At 37.9% G+C, this 18,226-nt stretch overlaps 1 protein-coding gene across 3 annotated transcripts in view; it reads left to right on the forward strand.

Annotated features, from left to right (window-relative positions):
- The window catches only part of LOC132590589 (mitogen-activated protein kinase kinase kinase 7), a 37,683-nt gene that overhangs the window by 10,538 nt on the left and 8,919 nt on the right, over positions 1 to 18,226 (forward strand). For 2 of the 3 annotated variants that reach the window (XM_060263532.1, XM_060263534.1), the window contains 4 exons: positions 686 to 837; positions 1,084 to 1,240; positions 4,935 to 5,015; positions 10,577 to 10,644. In XM_060263532.1, the coding sequence (XP_060119515.1) occupies positions 686 to 837; positions 1,084 to 1,240; positions 4,935 to 5,015; positions 10,577 to 10,644 (458 nt within the window). The remainder of the gene's footprint in view (positions 1 to 685; positions 838 to 1,083; positions 1,241 to 4,934; positions 5,016 to 10,576; positions 10,645 to 18,226) is intronic. The other variant, XM_060263533.1, reaches the window with a different exon arrangement.

The following is an 18,226-nucleotide window of genomic DNA, read 5'->3' on the forward strand; positions in this document are numbered from 1 at the left end:
ACCACATATGATAAAATGTCCCAGACCACATATGATAAAATGTTCTTTTTTAAGGTTAACACAATGTGAATTTCAAACTATTCTCCCATTATCTTTCCCATTGTTCCATTTATACATCATATTCAAAATTCTTAGCCCATTTTACCATACAATCTTTTACCCATTCTTCTGTTTCATATTTCAATAAAAGTTTATACATTAGAGCAATAACATGAACATCATTTGTACATAACTGTTTCAAATAAAATCTTGATTTCTTCAAAATCATAAAGTTATTCAGTTTAAATTTTTCTAGTGATTGTGCTTAATATTGACAATTTCCTTGATGTAGTTTCATTGTGATAATTTCAGCAGTCTACAAAGTCCATTTCACTTAACGTTATTATGAATGCTTTTCTACAGTATAAAGTCCTAAACACTGAAGCATTTGCATCTGCACTCCTGGTATCTATCATAAAAACTCTGATTTTTTTCCAAGCAAAATACCTCTACTAGTGATTTTTAAAAAAACAAAACATTAAACTTGGTTTTCAAATGTTAGGTTAAATCTGTTTCAGCAACAACTTAGTCCAATAGGTACTTTTAAAAATGTTTCTAAAACCAAGAAGCAATAGGATGTAACAAACAATAAATGAAATTCATGACTGACTTCTCAACTAAAGTAAGATATTTGTAATCTTTATAGGTTCATTCATGGATATGACTTCAACAAACACCAGTAATAAGAGTGATGCTAACATGGAACCAAATGATTTTCAAGGAACTGCTACCAATGACACTATTAAACGCCTAGAATCAAAATTGGCCCAACAGATGAAAAATTCAGCGAAGCAATCGGTAAGAATGCTCATATAATGCTAAGGAAACTATACATGCATAGAAATCAAATCACAAGATCTTCCTAACCCTTAAATGGATACAACAGTACAATCCTACACAGCAATTAAAATATTGGGCAGAAGGAAGGCATCAGTGAAGAAATGCCAAACAAAACAAAATTAAAAGTATCATCATCAAAACACATTTTTCACCTCTTTTCAGGAATCAGGTTTTTAATCATTCTTAAACTGTTTTTTTCACCAGGGAGAACCTGGCCGATTGAGTTTACCTCCATCTCGTGGTAGCAGTGTGGAAAGTCTGTCAGATGTTCGTGGACGACAGCAGTCTACCCTTGTTTCAGAAGGCAAGAGAATGAGTGCTGATATGTCTGAAATAGAAGCAAGAATTGCTGCTACCACAGGTAAAAAAAAAGTCTGTTAAGTTTGCAGTGTCAAAGTAAAATGGAAATAAATAAGAACAAAAAATGAAGAAAACATAACTACCATACAAAGGAAGTGTTTAGGTTTCATCTTTATCAAAACCATCTTTAATTCTAAAATTAGGTTGCATCCAGAGAAATGCCAGTGAAATGGGCTGTTCACACCTCCCTCTGCCTGCTGCTACATTTGGCACATTCTGAAAATTGTACTCACCAAAACAGAGTGGGGTTGGAGCTCTGCAGTAGTAAGAACTAATGAAAATGATAGCTTTCCTATTCTGCTTTCAGTAGAAGGACTTTACATTCAAGTCAAGATACACTGGTTATTTCCTGGCACTGTGCACTGATGCAAAAGTAAGCTTTTCTTGCTTTGACACAATAACAGCCCAAATTAAAAACTATACACATGATTTATTCTTTTCCATTAAAATGGCTTATGGTAAGCGTTATCTTACTGTCAGTTAAGTGGACTTAAATTCCTTTAAAATTAATTAAATTGTACATACACTTAAATGCACATTCCTTTTGTTTTTCTTTTGATCTATTGGAAGTTTTTAAATTACTCAGCCTCTGTATAACCTTTGGAATTGAACACTAACTGTAACTCAAAATCTTTTCTGCATTTTAAGACCTGAAAAACACTGGAATTATTGTCACATGAGCCCATTTGAAATGTGTGTGCAGTAAAGAGCCCAGTCATGGGATTTCACAAGACATTCTTTTTATTTTTTATATTTTTATTTTTTATTTACAAGATTTTCCTATTGATTTTATATCCAGCAATTAAAGGCAAAATATGAGAATGTTAACATTGGCGAGATAAAGTATGAGTGTATGTACAGATTTGTTAGCTTATTTTGCGGTTTGTTCATGGTTAGTGTACATTTTTGAAAGTGTTCTTTAGGATTTTATAATAGATTATTAATGACCTAAGGGATACTACTTGCAGTCATAATAACAGTGAACCTGAGTACCCACATGGGGAATCAACAGCAACCTGCTGTTGTGTTGATCATTTTCAAAACCGCTATTGGGGTTGGAAAGGAGAAGATACTGTGGGAGCAGGTCAGAGTTGACATCAGGATTTAGTGTGGAACCACATACATACACACACACACACACACACCCCTCTCTGTTCATAACAGAAGACCCCTGTTGTCTGGGTCCTCTGAGCAAAGCTTTTCTCTGAGACCTTGATCTGTTAGATATGGTTAGGGCAGGGGCACTAGGATGCTTGGAGTATCTGATAGTGCTAATCTATAGTGCAGAAGCAGGAAAAGTTGTCTGAATGAGGTCAGAGTACCTGCTTCCACCAATGAGAATGTTTCTGTGGTGATTTCCTTCTTTCTGGTGTCAGGCAATGGAAAGTGTACATTGATTCTCCTATTTCTGAAGAAAACTATTTTTGTACTTTGCAGATAATTTTTCATATTTTACTGGTCTTGGGAAATGTGCTCTCCAAAGAATTACTATTATTATTATTGAAATTGCCTTGTTAGGTTAAATCTACTTTAGCAATAACTTTGTCTAGTGGGTACTTTTAAAAATGTTTCTAAAGCCAAGAAGCAATAGAATGTAAGAAATAATAAATGAAATTCATGACTGACTTCTCAATTAAAGTCAAAAATGGTGGCAGGCTAAAGTACCCTTGCACCCTTCTGTACCGTTCACTCCTGAAGCTTTCGGTTTGTTACCTTTTTAATTTTTTCAAAAGAAAAAGGGGGGGTACAGAAGGGGGGAAGGGAAGGAGAAAGTATGGATTCATCAGGAATTTTCAAATTTGATGAATAGCAGTAAAATCAACTATTTTAGTAAAATACATGATTCACATGTATTTATATATTAAAACATCCTTATTACAGTATTTTGAAGTGAGTTCTCTTTAAAAGACTAGATAAAACATTTCTTGGCTGCAATATTCTGTTAGTGATTAAAAGGTTACATCATTTATAATTAGATGAATTCTTGTACCTATTATTACTTGAGATTGCTAGTTATCTACAGATTGTGACTGTAGCCTATATCCTCAATCATTTAGTTGTGCCTGGTCTAACTGAAGCTTTACTGCTCTTATATATTACAGGTGATTACTTTCACATTATAAAAAGGAGTTATATTCTAATCCTGTTATTTGCTACAACTCACCAGGCATTTTATTTAAGTAACAACCTTGCTGTTGCTTATTTCTGATGAAATATTGGCCAGGTGCCTATTATGTTCTAATTTAACCATAACAGTCATAATCTAAAATTTTGTCAGTGTTTGTATGTAGCTGTTATACGACTAAAATTATTTTGACACTCCCACTCAATTTATAAAATTATTTATTATTAACATTATTAAAAGGTGTGGCTGTCACAGGGAGACATACAACATACATCTGCCCTGAGACTGATTAGGGATCTCATTAGTTTTATACCAGATTAGCTTCCTGACATCAGTAGAGTATATATAAAGTTTAGAGGCAATGCGTTATTCTTAGGGTTTGGTGAGGGTTTCTATTTTCCCTTCTGGTTAAGGAAGAATAATGAAAATGTTAAGTACAGAAATCTGTTTTTTAAAAAACCATTTCTGTTAAAGATAGTTCAGTAACTATGACGGAGAAACTGTGGTAGATTTGCAAACACTGGTTTCTTTAACAGCACCGTGTATTATGGGCTGAGTAAATGAAAAGCTGTTGGGACTAGAATACATGATATATTTAAGGATAGATTTGTTCCTTCTATTACTAGATTACCAGAACACCAAATGCTACTTGTACACTCTTATGCAAGTAGTTGAGAATAGGCTTTTAAAGTAAGCTCGCTAAAACAACATCTTAAATCTGCTTTGGCCAGTTTCCTGTGTTCCATTCACTCTTCCAATCCAACATCATATGCCAGAAATAATTTTTTTAGTGGGTTATATTGGAGTTGGTTAAAACAAATCCCTGCAGCGTACTGGACAATTTTCAAACCATATTGAAATCATTGTCCTAAAACAGAAATATATGCTGCATAAAGTATTCACAAAACTGTTCCTACCAAGAAGTTTTAATTTGTTCTTGTTGAGTTACCATTCTCTTCCTTATATTATTATCTAATGCATTTCTGTCAAATAGCTGTATGCTACTTTTTAATCTTAATCTGTGTGACTGTGTGCTGGAGATTGGTCGATCTGGCTTTTTCTCAAAATGGTAACAAAACTCAGTTTCAATCAACAGCAGAGGGGAGGAAATCTTGGGATATGGTAATGTTAAAATATCAGTATCAAAAATTCATGAAGTTCACGAAATACTGTGTCTATTTCATTTTGGGAATAAGGCTTTTTGGAGAACAGGCAGACCACAGCATTGGGTATACATCTTGTTAACATGCATATACTAATATACAGTGAAAGCAGGGTTTGTCTCCTCTGTTGCTGTTGTACTTCTTGGTTTATATTTTGGCTTCTAACTGTAACTAATTACGGTATGTTGTGCTGTGTTAACACTGTTGAAACTATTTTTCTGTGTAGCTTTTAACGAATGCTTTACTGTTTTAAGCGTGAATGGAGAGCTCTGCAGTATATTCTGCATGACTTGTTTTGCATGTACTGTGGTTTAACCAAATGAAGTTAAGAAGTGCAGTTCTGAATAATTTCTGCGTTGCTGTTGTAGTTGTTTGCATGTGTATTGTATGTGTGTGTGTTTTTTCAGCCTTTTCCAAACCCAAACGAGGCCATCGTAAAACTGCTTCATTTGGCACCATTCTGGATGTCCCACAGATCATCATACCAGGTATCACAGACCGACTAAGTGGGTCCATGCTGGAATAATGATCAGATGTTTAAATACTTCTTGCTCCTGTTGATGAAATAATTTTGCTATTTGGCATTGGCTTGTTGGAAGAATGAGAAAATGTTTTGTTCCAGATCTCCAGAATCCTAACAAACAGAAGCATCTAGTAAGACTGGCTTCTTTTTCAGTGTAGAAAATACTAGTTCAGTCTTTTCATGTGAAAGTAGCATTGTTGTCTTACTGCAGAAGTTTTTTCCCTAAAGAAAAGCAAGTCTGTGTATGCAGTTTTTACATTTGCTGAGGAAGTTCGTGTATGCAAATACTATTTAAACTAAATATCTAGTTTGCAGATACTAAAAGTTTGATATATTGATTCAGTTACTTCCAACTGTCAAGTCCCTCCAGGTAAAAATATGGTTAGCATAAATGCAACAAAAAAATTTAATATCTAGGTTTTTAACTAGTTCTATGACAGTTGTCAGGATTGACTAAAGAGGAATTATAGCAATGCATCTGACAACTGGATGTTTTAATTAGAATTAAATATTTTGTGATTTTGAAAGGAAATTATTGAACACTTTAAGAGTGCTGTAGTAATAGCGCACATTTTGTAAACTAAACTAACAGCGCAATCCTAAGCAAGTCTACTCAGAATCCTACTGAAGTCTATTCAGTGGGGTTACTCCCAGGAGCATATTGTTAGGCTTGAACAAGTTTATTTAAAATAATATTTACACTACAGATCAAACTGAGAGTAGGGATTTGCAAATACTTAGAGATGCAAAAATTATTTGATCCTATTTCAGATGTGCATAAAGCGCAAGGCAAGTTATCTATTGTACTTGATGTGTTCAAGTCTGTAAAATAAGGCTTTCCCAGGCATAAACAGGCATCTTGCCATAGTTCTCCACTGTTCATGAGAATAAATGAAAGTAGGTTTATCAAGGCTGGGATCTGGGAGTTTGACAGCCCTGTTGGAAGTACAGCATGCTCACTAGGACCTTGGGGGTATTGCTGCTGGGTTAGCCATTGGACTAATGCCCTGGAGAAAGAGACAGACATTTTAACTTCTGGCCTAGCATGGCTAAAAGCTTTTTCTAAGGTGAGGGATTAAAAGGGCTTGGTTTACCAGTCTCAATGTAGTACAATTTATACACTGTAGGAAAACAAGATAGTATCCCTCTTAATATTTCCAATATATACAAGTGCATACAGCAGAGAATTTCATTGTGTTGGCTGTGTTTGTGAGTTTGTACAAAACAATTCCCAGGTCACGTAATGAATAGAGGCTACTCAGATTGTATTACAAAATCATATAGTAATAGAAACTCTGCACTGGTAGTTATTTTAATACTTAACATATTACACTGGGTATCAGTTGTTTTTATATGGTGCACAAATGGTAGTGCATTAATTTCCGTTTAACATTTTAGAAGTGGGTTAAATATTTATTGGTATTTAGAAGTAACCAGAAGTCATACGAACTCATTTTTTAAGATTATGTCGTAGTTGATGTGTGGTGCAATTAAAAGCGATCTATGGAATAGATAAATCTATAGGAACAAAATTATTATCTTATCATCCAAAGCAGTTCTAATGAAAACCTTTTGGCTAGTAATAATTTCTTGCCAACCTCATCAGATGCATGCTAATAAAATATGAAGTTCTTAGACTTGGGCGGTATTGAGTCATCAGAGTTGAGCACACATTTGAACAGCTGAAGTTCTGCTAAAAAAAGGCCTGTGACCATTTATGGGTTTGGATGATGTTGTAACTCTTAGGCCACAATCCAAATGCCACTTCAGATACTCACAAGTCTTGTGTGAGATCACACCAGAATTTACACTTGTGATTCCTTCCTTTCTCATGAGGTTTTCTTGTTTTGTGTTTATGCCATTTCTGGAATTTTAGGAGCAGTTTTTCTAGCAAGACAGGGATTATTTTTTAAAGTGGAAACTCATAAATTCTGCCTCATGCATGAAATTCCTCACATGGCCTTTTGGCAGTGTTCATGTCTTTACCTTGGAAGTAACCCCTTAGTATAACTGTTTCCACATTCCATTTTAACTGGTTAAAGCGTAGAAAAATAAGAAAGCCATCTCATGTTTCTTCACATAACAAGGGAAGTATTCCTGAGAGCAACAGACTCAGATTCCGTTGCAGGTTTCTATGTGTCTTTAAATTGTTGCTTCAGGCGGTTCTCATGTTATGCCTTTTTTCATGGACTTCTTGGATGATCTAGTGCTTTTATTTTCTGTATATATCTAAAAAGAATGTTAATTAGCAATTTACCACTGTGATAGATTTTATAAGAAGATTTAAGAACCTTTGCCTTTATTCAGTACTACTGCTAGGCTCTGAAGAGTGTCAAGAATAAGATCCTCCATAAGTGACTTCTGATTTTTCTTACCCTTTGGCACAGTTCATAAAAAGTGAGGTAGATCTGATCTCAATAGGATGCTTAGATAGGTCTCATTGATTTCATTGCAGCTTATTCTCTGGCTTCCTTGTGTGACATATTTGTTTTAAATATTTATGGACTCAACAATTTGTGGCTCAAATTGTGTAACAGAAGCTAAAACAAATAAAACCACTAGATCTAAAACCTTGACTAGAAGACAAAATCATCAAATATAAAAACAGACTCTATAAAAACTCCAGACTGATGCCAATCTAAGAACTTATGAAACCCTTCTAAGAAGCGCCTATGAAACTGTCAGTACTTTTTAGGAGTATATTTCCTGAAAATGCCATGGTTTATGTTAGAAGGCTGCTGAACTCCAGTTTAATTTAATTCTTGTTTTATATTTTTCCGGTGGTGAAGATCTTTGTGTCACATCACATTTTTGAGTCAATGATTTTGATTATTTGCATTTGCCTCTCCTCTGTTTTTACCCAGTATTTCACAATCACTAGAACTTTATGAAAATGTGTACATACTAGTTATCAGTTGTGCAGCAGGATATTCTCCAGTATATAAATACCATGTTTTTCCTTTAAAGCACTTTTTAAAAATATAGTATTTAAAAAAAAACATTTACAGTGTATACTTCCATGGCCAGATTCCTAGTCATGTATCTATGTTAATACAGGAGCAACAAGTATTTATTCTGCTTCTTTGGCTGCATTTGAGTTGCTTGCTAAATGCCTGCAAGAATGAACAGCACTAAAAATGTGTTAGCCTAACAGCTTGCTTTTGCCTTGTGTTGCTGGTTTGAAGGTTTCTGAATTTAAAAATTTTGATCTCCGCAGTGCTACAGAGCATAACCTTCCTGAATGGGGTGGGGGGAGAAATAATTCATGTTTAGCTCTATCCCACACTGATCGTTTTAACTTTTTAGATGACCATGATATAGTATTTCGGCCATGCATGTGCTGAGTTCTTTAGATTCACAAATGTTGCTAATCTGAAATCAGAATGAGTATTCCAGATATTTTTTGCAAGTTTATTTCAGCTGAGCTAATTTTAGAATAGAACTGTTGAATGAAATGTGTATATAATTGTTATATCAGCCATGGGTAGATCATCTTGAGGGCCTTTCTGAATTGCTAGTCCGGGAGCAAATTCAGCAGTATAGATGTCGCTGTGATTTGAACCACTAAATTATTGCATTCAATGAAAAATCTTGATGATTCACAGATAATGCTGTTTCTTTACAGCTTATGCTGCATATTGCTTTACATGTATTGAGAGCAACTGAAAGATCATTTGTACAGTTCTTCAAGACCATTGTGGGAGATTTTAGGAGCTGAGAACTTGCCTCTCTCAGTTCTTTGTAAATAAATCTTGAATTGCCAGAAATTCTGAATCATGTTGCATGTCAAAATATCAGCCACAAATCTGAGGCTTAGATCCAGAGTAACATGAGGAAAGTTTGCAGAGAGGAACTGAATTGGGACACTTCCCCGCTACTGCTGCAGCCCACTGTGTCCCTGAAAACCTGCCTCCAGCAACAATACTTTGGGAGTCTGGTTGAAGTTTGCAATCAAGCTAAAGAATTCAATATTTTCTCAAATGTTGTTTACTTTTTAAAACTTTAAAGTTGCTTATTTACCTTAAGTACTTTTTAAAACTTAATAAATACATGTATGAGAAACTGGTAAAAATGTCAATGAACACACTACTTCTGATAGCTTAACTCCAGGAAAGATAATGGGTTGGATCCAGCATGATGATTTTTATGGATGCAAAGAGCCCAGCCCCACTTTTTGGTGAGAACCCAAAATGCCCCCTAAAGACTTATTCTTTGGGGGGCCCTGTCTCCTTCAGGAGTAGGATTTCACATGGCATTTTCAGGCTGCAGTGAGTGGGAGAGCTGAGAAGGTCGCACTTTGCATTCATGGAAATACTGTGCTGGATCAAGTCCATGACGTTTATCAAAACAGTGTTCAGAAGAATTGGTTCAAGAAGACCATTCACTCCTTTTACTGCGTAGCTTTTTTCACTTCTACTGCATTGAATATATGAACAAAATAGAATGACTTGATGCTGTAAAAACAGTTGATCACTTTTGCTAAGCCTTGAAAAACTCTAAGCTGAATTTGAGGCATTCAACAAAAGGAAGGTGCAGGGTGCAAACACAGAATGATGAACTGAGGGACTCCGGGAAGTTTATGCATGTGCTTGTCATTGTTGGAGTGCTTGCTGTAAGTGCTACTGCTGGTCTTGGGTTTTATTTTTATTTTTTTAAGCTATGTAATGCAATCTTCAGAGACCAAGAATTCTGAGTATTTTGTCAGCTGTTAATCCTAACTTGTTGGTGTTTCCCCTTGGATAGTTTAGCAGACTTCCCAGAACCAGTATTTTTTTTTTAAAGTCCTTGTAGTGACAGAATACTTTAAGGAATTATACACACCGAACATGTTGTCTTTTGTAGGAAGTTTCTTGATTGACTGACCTGCAACATTTACAGATGTGTGTTTTATTCTTATGTATCTCATCAATGGTTGATCATTTTTAAACTTGAGAGAAAAAATTCTTGTTAGAATGGGACAGATAAGTCTATTTGATCCTCTACAACAAATTAGGAAAATTACTGCTTGAATACTATTTGGGAGCTGGGTTTGCTGTGACAGACAGAGAGGAAAGGCTTTTTAAAAATGGTACTGCTGATTACTAATTTTGTTGATCAGTATAAAGAACAAGAAATTGCTGGATCAGTATAAAGAACAGAGTAGCAGTATCCTATCTTAGCAGCCTTCTCTAGAAATCCCCATAACGTAACCTCCTTGAAATAGATGTCGTCATCAGTGCCAGCCCCCAAGCATTAAGCGCATGTGACAGAAGATGGTGAAGGAAAGTGCAGAAGCTATTCATGGTGTAGGAGTGGTTATTGTATTAGGATACGCTTTCTGTTGACATGCCAGCGTGGGTTTTTTTTTTTTACTTAAAACTTTGCAGCTGTCCCTCTGCTGTCCCCCTCCTGCCCATATACAAACTCTCTTTCTCTCTCTCTCCCTTTCTCTGGATCCGTACAAATTCCAAGCTGTTTCTACAACTGTCGCACCCTTCTTACTTTGTTTGACTGCATTTCAGCATTTTTTTCCCCTTCCCTTGTCAGCGGGCAACGGACAACAGAGGCGCAGATCCATTCAGGACCTTAGCGTTGCTGGAACAGAATCCAACCAGGTAAGAATTTCTCCTTTTTGTAACTCATAAAATGTTCTAAGCAACGTTTTCATCATTAATTGATACTCTTAGCTTTCTAAGTAGATTGCATGATGTACCAACTACTCAAATAGGGTACCATAAAATGTAAAGTGCTTGAACATTCCTAATCCAGATACATGAAATATCTGTGGAAGTGTGATGGGAAATTGAATGTTTTCTTTCATAGCTCTATATTGCATTAGCAAGAAAAATCTCAGCATTGTATCATGATTGTTTGCTGTTTTGCTTTTGCTTTTTTATTATTTTGTCATTTTCATAACCTACAGCCCCTTGCATGCTTATCTGGGAGCAGTTCTAGCTTTATATCAAATATCTGCAGTTCTGGTTTTATTCATTGCTTATTAGATATATCATCCTGTTGATTGCATTGTTTTACATTGTATAACACACGTTGAATGTCAGTGATAAATATCACAAATAATTTACAGATAATGTAAATAAATAAAATTGAGTTTGCTAGAAATTAATTCCAATTGAATATGCATGACAACAGGCTGTAAATTTCATTAACATAACCCTTTTGAAATATTTATTAGATGTCAGTTACACATGCAGTCATGTGGCTGCCAGTATCTAACCTCAAACCAGCCATATGATGATAACCAAAGTTTACCTTAATTTTTTTTTTTGTTTCTTTAGTGGTTAATTACCAGCTTTATTCCTTACTATTAATCTTTTCTGAATCTGACCATTTTTTCAAAAGTTGTGTTTAGGAAATATAGCTGCGAAGATACATAGACTCTCATTTGCAATTATCGATATGTTCACTTCACTATCTAAAGTGGTATTTTTCAGAAGTACAGATACATAAAAGACATAACATCAGCATTCAGATTATGGTTGCTAGGTGAAATGTTGCAAGGAGAAAAACTATGCTCCTTAATTTTGTCTCTCTGTAAAATAATTTGGATATCACTGACTTTTGCCTCAAAATTCTACTTGTTAGCATAAAATAAACTTTTAATTGGCAGATCTTTTTAAAAAGAAAATGAGTGTATGTCTAATGTCAGATACTGAATAGTAGCACCCAAGTACATGTGCTTGGAGGCTCTTTTTCCTGAGTGTGACCTTTGGAACCAACATTTTGTAGTACTGCTTTTGAATCAGATCAGCAAAGACTAGAGAATTAAATCAAATGCTTTCCTTTGTCCTTCAGGTAATTCTTACATTCTAATTTTGGGGAGGTAAGAGTTAACTCCTCCCAATACTAAGAGGCTGATTCCTTAACTCTTTCAGCAACAAAGTGTAAAGCATAGTAATTGCTGTAGAGGCAAGAATCAAAGAGGAACAAACATAACTCCACAGAGTCCTTAGCAACTCTGTTGCCACCCACCAGTCACACATGCTGCTTATTACCAGGAGTGGAAGGCACCAATCAACATGCAACAGTAGCTCAGCTATCACAGATTCATTCCTACAAACACAGTCCATAAACAGGTTTCCAGGAAAAGCCCACTGGGTATCAAAATGTCCTTTAGACCAATGCACAGGAGAATAGCAACTGACATCTGCATTCGTTCTGTAGCTCTGTTCAGATAATTCTTCAAACCTTCTGGCAATCCAAGCGCAGCCTGCAAACAGTTTCATTGAAGGGAAATATTTTGATTGGGACTTAACAAGGAAGGAAGACTGAAGACAGTCCACCATCTCCATAGCCCTAGTGATTTTAAAGGTTAAAAGTAAAACTTATAGGAAACAAACCCCACTTTGGTGCCACAAGAGTCCATAGAATGATGTGCACAAGTAAGTTTGTGTTTTCTGCCATGAGATGTTTTGAAGAAGAGGGTTAAGAAAGACTGATCCCTGGGTCAGATGAGTCAATATCATGAACTGGATATTGGTTTGCTGGGAAGCACCAGTGTAATGGAAAAAGAGGTATGAATTTAGATCCAACCTATGGAAGATGGATATATCTCCAAGGCAAATCCTACAGTTTGGGTGTTCTGGCAACAGTAAATTTAGATGGAAAGGGAAAGGCAGCAGTAGAAGAATCTTAAACTGTCTACTTCACCTATTCCACAAAGCAGGGCTTTACATATAGAAAGAAAAGGAATGGACTGTACATTTGGTAGTATTTCAGAAGTCCGGCCAGTAACATACCATATTCCTATATGGTATAAATCTATATTAAAGAGTGCATTACTGCACAGTATAAAATCCACAAGATCGGCATAGGCATATTACCCCGTGTTCAGTTCTTTGTTTAGTCTCTGGTTGCAGGCCTTCAGGAAAAGAAGCTGGGAAGAACAAGACATGTGCAGTGCAGTAGTCAACCAGAGTGGCTGGCACATGGCCTCATTCATGTAGTTGATGTATGCATCAATCCATCTTAACATGTGGATTGCACAGCAGTTTTCAGTCAAGTTCTGACTTTTGCTGTCTCAATCTGACTTCCTTCTACTATGGTGAGCTGGCTTCAGTCTGACCTTGGAGCCAGGGTATAAACAAGAAACTTGCTGAAATAGGGTTCTCTATGACCTGTTTATTGGAGCTGGGATTAAACAAGGCCTCTGCAATAGGAGCTGGACTGGCAAATGCTCCTTTCCAATGCCAAGTTAATTTGCCTACCTGTTTATTTGGATTTTGTGTCTTCAGTTCTGTTTTCCTAAAGTACATCTTTATCCTATCTTACAGTTCTGGCTTTATGTAAATTGTTCTCCTTAGCTCATTTTAACACACTCCATTTAGCAAAGCTAAATGGTAGATTTCAGGGAATCCCACATGAGCAGAGGTTATGTCCCTGTGGAGTTCAGGTTGTTGAACCCGTTACACATGTATGTAATGTATGCAGAGCAATCATGTTAGGTCTGCTTATGGCTACCTATCCAGCCCATTCTGTGAATTCTCATCTATTTAAACCTCCTTTTGATGTCTGACAAGAGGACTTTAGAAACAGCGGCAAAATTCATCTCATGGGCACTAAAACATTGTGACCAATTCTTGAAACTATCCTGACTGAGTGAGGTTCAGAGGAGTGATCAGTTTTTGATAGTGGACATTAATATTTAATTTTCAAAATGTACTAGTTTCATCCTTTTTATGATGTCAGCTTCTGAATTTGAAACATGCCCATCTATTTATTGTATTTTGCTGAATGGCTGTATTGGGCCTACCCTGAGTAAACCCAACAAGCCATTCTGCTTTATGGACAATTTTACTGAGAATAAACTAGAAGTTGTGTTTGTGTGTGTGTGTGTTAAGTGCTATTAAGTTGCTTCTGACTTATGGTGACCTTATGCATTAATAACCTCCAAGATGTGCTATCATAATAGACTTGCTCAGGTCTTGCAAATGGAGGGCTGCAGCTTCCTTGATTGAGTCAGTCCATCTCATGTTGGGTCTTCCTCTTTTCAAGCTGCCTTCAACTTTTCATAGTATTGTCTTTTCCAGTCTTCTCATAATATGACCAAAGTGTATGATAGCCTCAGTTTAGTCATTTTAGTTTCCCAGGAGAGTTCAAGTTTACTTTGATCTAGAACCCAGATTTGTCTTTTTGGCAGTCCACAGTATCCATAAAACTCCCCTGCAGCACCACATTTCAAATGAATCACCTTTCTCTGTCAGCTTTCATCATTGCCCAACTTTCACACTCCTACATAGTAATGGGAAACATTATGGCATGAATTACCTTGATCTTGGTCACTAGTGACACATCCTTACACTAAAGAATCTTTTCTAGCTCCTTCATGGCTGCCTTCCCCAGTCTCAAATCTTCTGGTTTCTTGGTTGATGTCTCCCTTTTGGCTGATGATGGAGCCAAGGATTAGAGAATTTTGAACAATTTCAGGGTCTTCATTGTCCACCTTAAAGTTGCGTAATTCCCCAGTAGTCATTGTATTTGTCATCTTGATATTCAGGTATAGTCTTGCTTTTGTGCTTTCTGCTTTAACCTTCATCGTTTCAGGCCTTCACTATTTTCTGCCAGTAATATGGCATCATCTGCATTTCTCAAATTGTTAATGTTCCTTCCACCAGTTTTCACGCCACTTTCACCTAAATCCAGCTTTCCTTATGATAAGTTCTCCATACAGATTGAAGAGATAGGGAGATAAAATACACCCTTGCCTGAACCTTGCCAACTGGAAACCATTATGTTTCTCTATATTTTGTCCTAACAGAAGGCTCTTAATCCAGAGTACAGGTTGTGCATCAAAACAATCAGATGTTGTGGCACACCCATTTATTTTAAAACCAACCATAACTTTCCATGATCCTCAAAGTCAAAAGCTTTGCTGTAATCTATGAAATGCAAGCTGATTTTCTTCTGAAATTCTCTTGTATGCTCCAGTAACTAATGTAAATTTGCCATATGATCTCTAGTGCCTATTCCTTTTCAAAATCCAGTTTGAAACTACATAGCCTCCTTCATAACACCTATCCATGCCTGTCAATTTAGCTGATTGCTATTTTGGGTTATTTTTCCAGAAAAACTCTTTGTTTCCTCACATCTTTCCTTCAGAAGGGCAACAGTGTTCCGTTTATCATTCCACTATTGACCTGGGTGAGTGCTAAGGAAAACTGTGACTTATTAGTGACCTAGTAGCAAAGTATGCAGATTCTCAGCACTGTTTGTGTGTTTGATAGAAAACCCATTGCCCCCTTTCCATCTGAAGAGATCTCAAGGAGACAGCAAATACATTATAGTGGTTATAATGTTGAACTAGGACTAGAGAGACTCAGAGTCAAATCCCCACTTGGCTCTGGAACTCATAGCATGCCTAGAACTGGTCTGCCTAACCTACCTCAGAGGTTTATTTGGATGATGCTGAAAGGGGGAGAACTATGTAAGCTGCCTGAGCTGGAGGAGGAAAGATAAATCTGGATGGATGGCATAAGTAATTGGGGAAGGGTAGTTGAGAATTAGTTGAAAATTATGCACACTACTGCAGTATCTATTGTGGAAAGAATTGTGACCATATAGGGGTGTCTTTAACAGGTATAAAAATTAACATACATAGCTTTGCCATTTTCATGCTTGAAGTGTCACACATGTAGATATACCTATCTATATTGCACTTTAAAAAAAGGTGTAGGGGCATAGGTGGGCAACACCATCTACCGCATAGGAAGAACTGGTTTCCAAGTGGTTATTGTGGTTGTTGTAGACCAGGGGTGTCAAACTGATTTGTTTTGAGGGCTGGATCTGGCATAAATGAGACCTTGTTAAGCCGAGCCATGTCGGGACGGGCTGGGTGTGTACCTATTTAAGATTAGGTAGGAGAGTTATAAACTTTATAAAGAACACAGACAAACACAGATTTTTTTTAAAAAAACCCTTAAAATAAAACGTTTAAAACGTTAGCCCTCATTGGTCTTAAAGGTGTTTTCTTTGTATCTCTTTCATGGGATTCAGGGAGCTGGGCAAAGGAAGCTCTGGGTTCTTCCCAGGGGACCAGGAAGAGGAGGAGCTTCAGCCATAGAAGGAAAACAGGCTTGGCTCAGTAACTCTGCTGTGCAATTGAGAGAGCCTGGCGAAGCAAGCTCTTCCTCCCCAAGGGAGGAGCCTCAGCCAATGGAGAAAATAGAGACTTTGCTCTGTAGCTCCTGTGTGATTGAGCAAGCCTTGCAAAGCAAGCTGTTTTGGAGAAGGAAGCAAGAGAGAGGAGAAGGAAGCAGATGACAGCCAGTTGCTTGGGGCCTGATTCAGCCCCTGGGCTGCATGTTTGACACCCTGTAGACCCTATTTGAGATCTCCATGACACAAAGAGAACAGTTCTACCTTTGTGAGTATCTCCACTTGATTGTCCATTCTTTTGGATGGACATGGGGATAGTGATTTAATTGGTAGCAGTAGCAATAGTCAGTGCTCAGTGAAAAAGGTTCTTTTCCAGACTGCCCTGAGTACTTTTCTTGTTAATCCATTGTCATCCATACACTCACCTGGCACTCCCTCTCCATATCTACAGTGGAGCATTCACCAGTACTAATGCATTCAGTGCAGGAAGTGCAGTGGAATGCTGTGTGAAGTTCCGTGTGTTTGAAGTTTACCCACAAAGATGATAGTACTCCCCACAGAATTTAATGGAAGATGGTGGACTCTCCTTTGGAGGTTTTTAAACAGAGGCTATATGACCATCTGACAGCAATACTGATTCTGTGAACTTAGGCAGATCATAAGAAGGAGGGTAGGAAGGGTTGCATGATTGTGCAGGGGGTTGGACTAGATGACCCAAGGCCCCTCCCAACTCTATGATTCTGTAATCTAGATGTAAACAGGGCATGCATCACAATGACCAGATCTTTTCGGCCTAGAGAAGTCAGCAGCTGGCTAACCAGTAAAAGCCGATAAACAGCACTTCTGGCCACAGCTGCCATCTACTTATTCAGCAGTAGGACCAGATGCAAAGCCACCCGCAGACCTCTTTCTTCAAGGGAAGTGTAATACCATCCAGAATGGTTGACACCTTAAATTCCAAGTAAGACCTCCCACTCATCAGTAGCACTTCCATCTTGTTAGGATTAAGCTTAGTTTATTAGCTCACATCCATTACAAAACTGTCTCTAGGTACCTGTTCAGGGTTTCTAAAGGTACCTGTTCAGGGTTTCTAAAGCACAAGATATACCTTATGCCATCTGCATATTGATGATAGCCCAGCCCTAATGTCATGATGGCCTTGACCAGCACTTTCATGTGGATGTTAAAGAGCATAGTGTAATCACAGGCTAAGGGGCTGAGCAGCCTCCCAGTACCAACTTTTGAAACCTACTTTCCAGATGGGACCAAAACCACTGCAAACCATGCCTCCCAACCCCAACCTGGAAAGGTGGTCCAGAAGGATGCCTTGATTGATTGTATGGAAAGCCATTGAGAGGGCAAGGAGAATCAACAGTCACACTCCTGTCCATTTCCAGCAGGGCAGGGCCAGATTAAACCCTGTGGAGGCCCCTAGGCAGTCGAAATCTTGGGGGCCCCCTCACAAATTATCTCCAAATTGGAGCACCCGCCCAACTGCCTGCACCTCCTTCTGCAGCTGGCAGGAAAAGGAAGGAAAGGTCTCCTGTGCAAGCACCAGTAGTTTCCAACTCTGGGGTGACGTTGCTTTCACAACGTTTTCACGGCAGACTTTTTATGGAGTGGTTTGCCATTGCCTTCCCCAGTCATCTACACTTTCCTCCCAGCAAGCTGAGTACTCATTTTACGGACCTCAGAAGGATGGAAGGCTGAGTCAACCTCAAGCCGGCAACCTGAAAACCCAGCTTCTGCCAGGGATCAAACTCAGGTCATGAGCAGAGCATAGGATTGCAGTACTGCAGCTTTAACACTGCACCATGGGGCTCCTGTGTCAGCTGGCAGGAACTGGTGGCTAAAAAGGCATTCCCCTATTTTCGCACCGCCGATCTCCCCAAGCTCTTCCCACCCCATTCCTGCCTCCCCTGGTCTCTCCGCAGCCCCGTTTTCGCCACTGCCGCTCTCCCCGGCCTGTTCCCTGCCTCCCCAATTCTCCCTGCTGCCCCATTTTCCCCACTGCTACTCTCCCCAGGCTCTTCCCTGCTTCTCCCCCGGTCTCCCCACAGCCCCATTTTCTCCGCTGCCGCTCTC

This window comes from Heteronotia binoei, unplaced genomic scaffold (assembly GCF_032191835.1).
Source record: "Heteronotia binoei isolate CCM8104 ecotype False Entrance Well unplaced genomic scaffold, APGP_CSIRO_Hbin_v1 ptg000323l, whole genome shotgun sequence".
In the NCBI taxonomy this organism is placed as follows: Eukaryota; Metazoa; Chordata; class Lepidosauria; order Squamata; family Gekkonidae; genus Heteronotia; species Heteronotia binoei.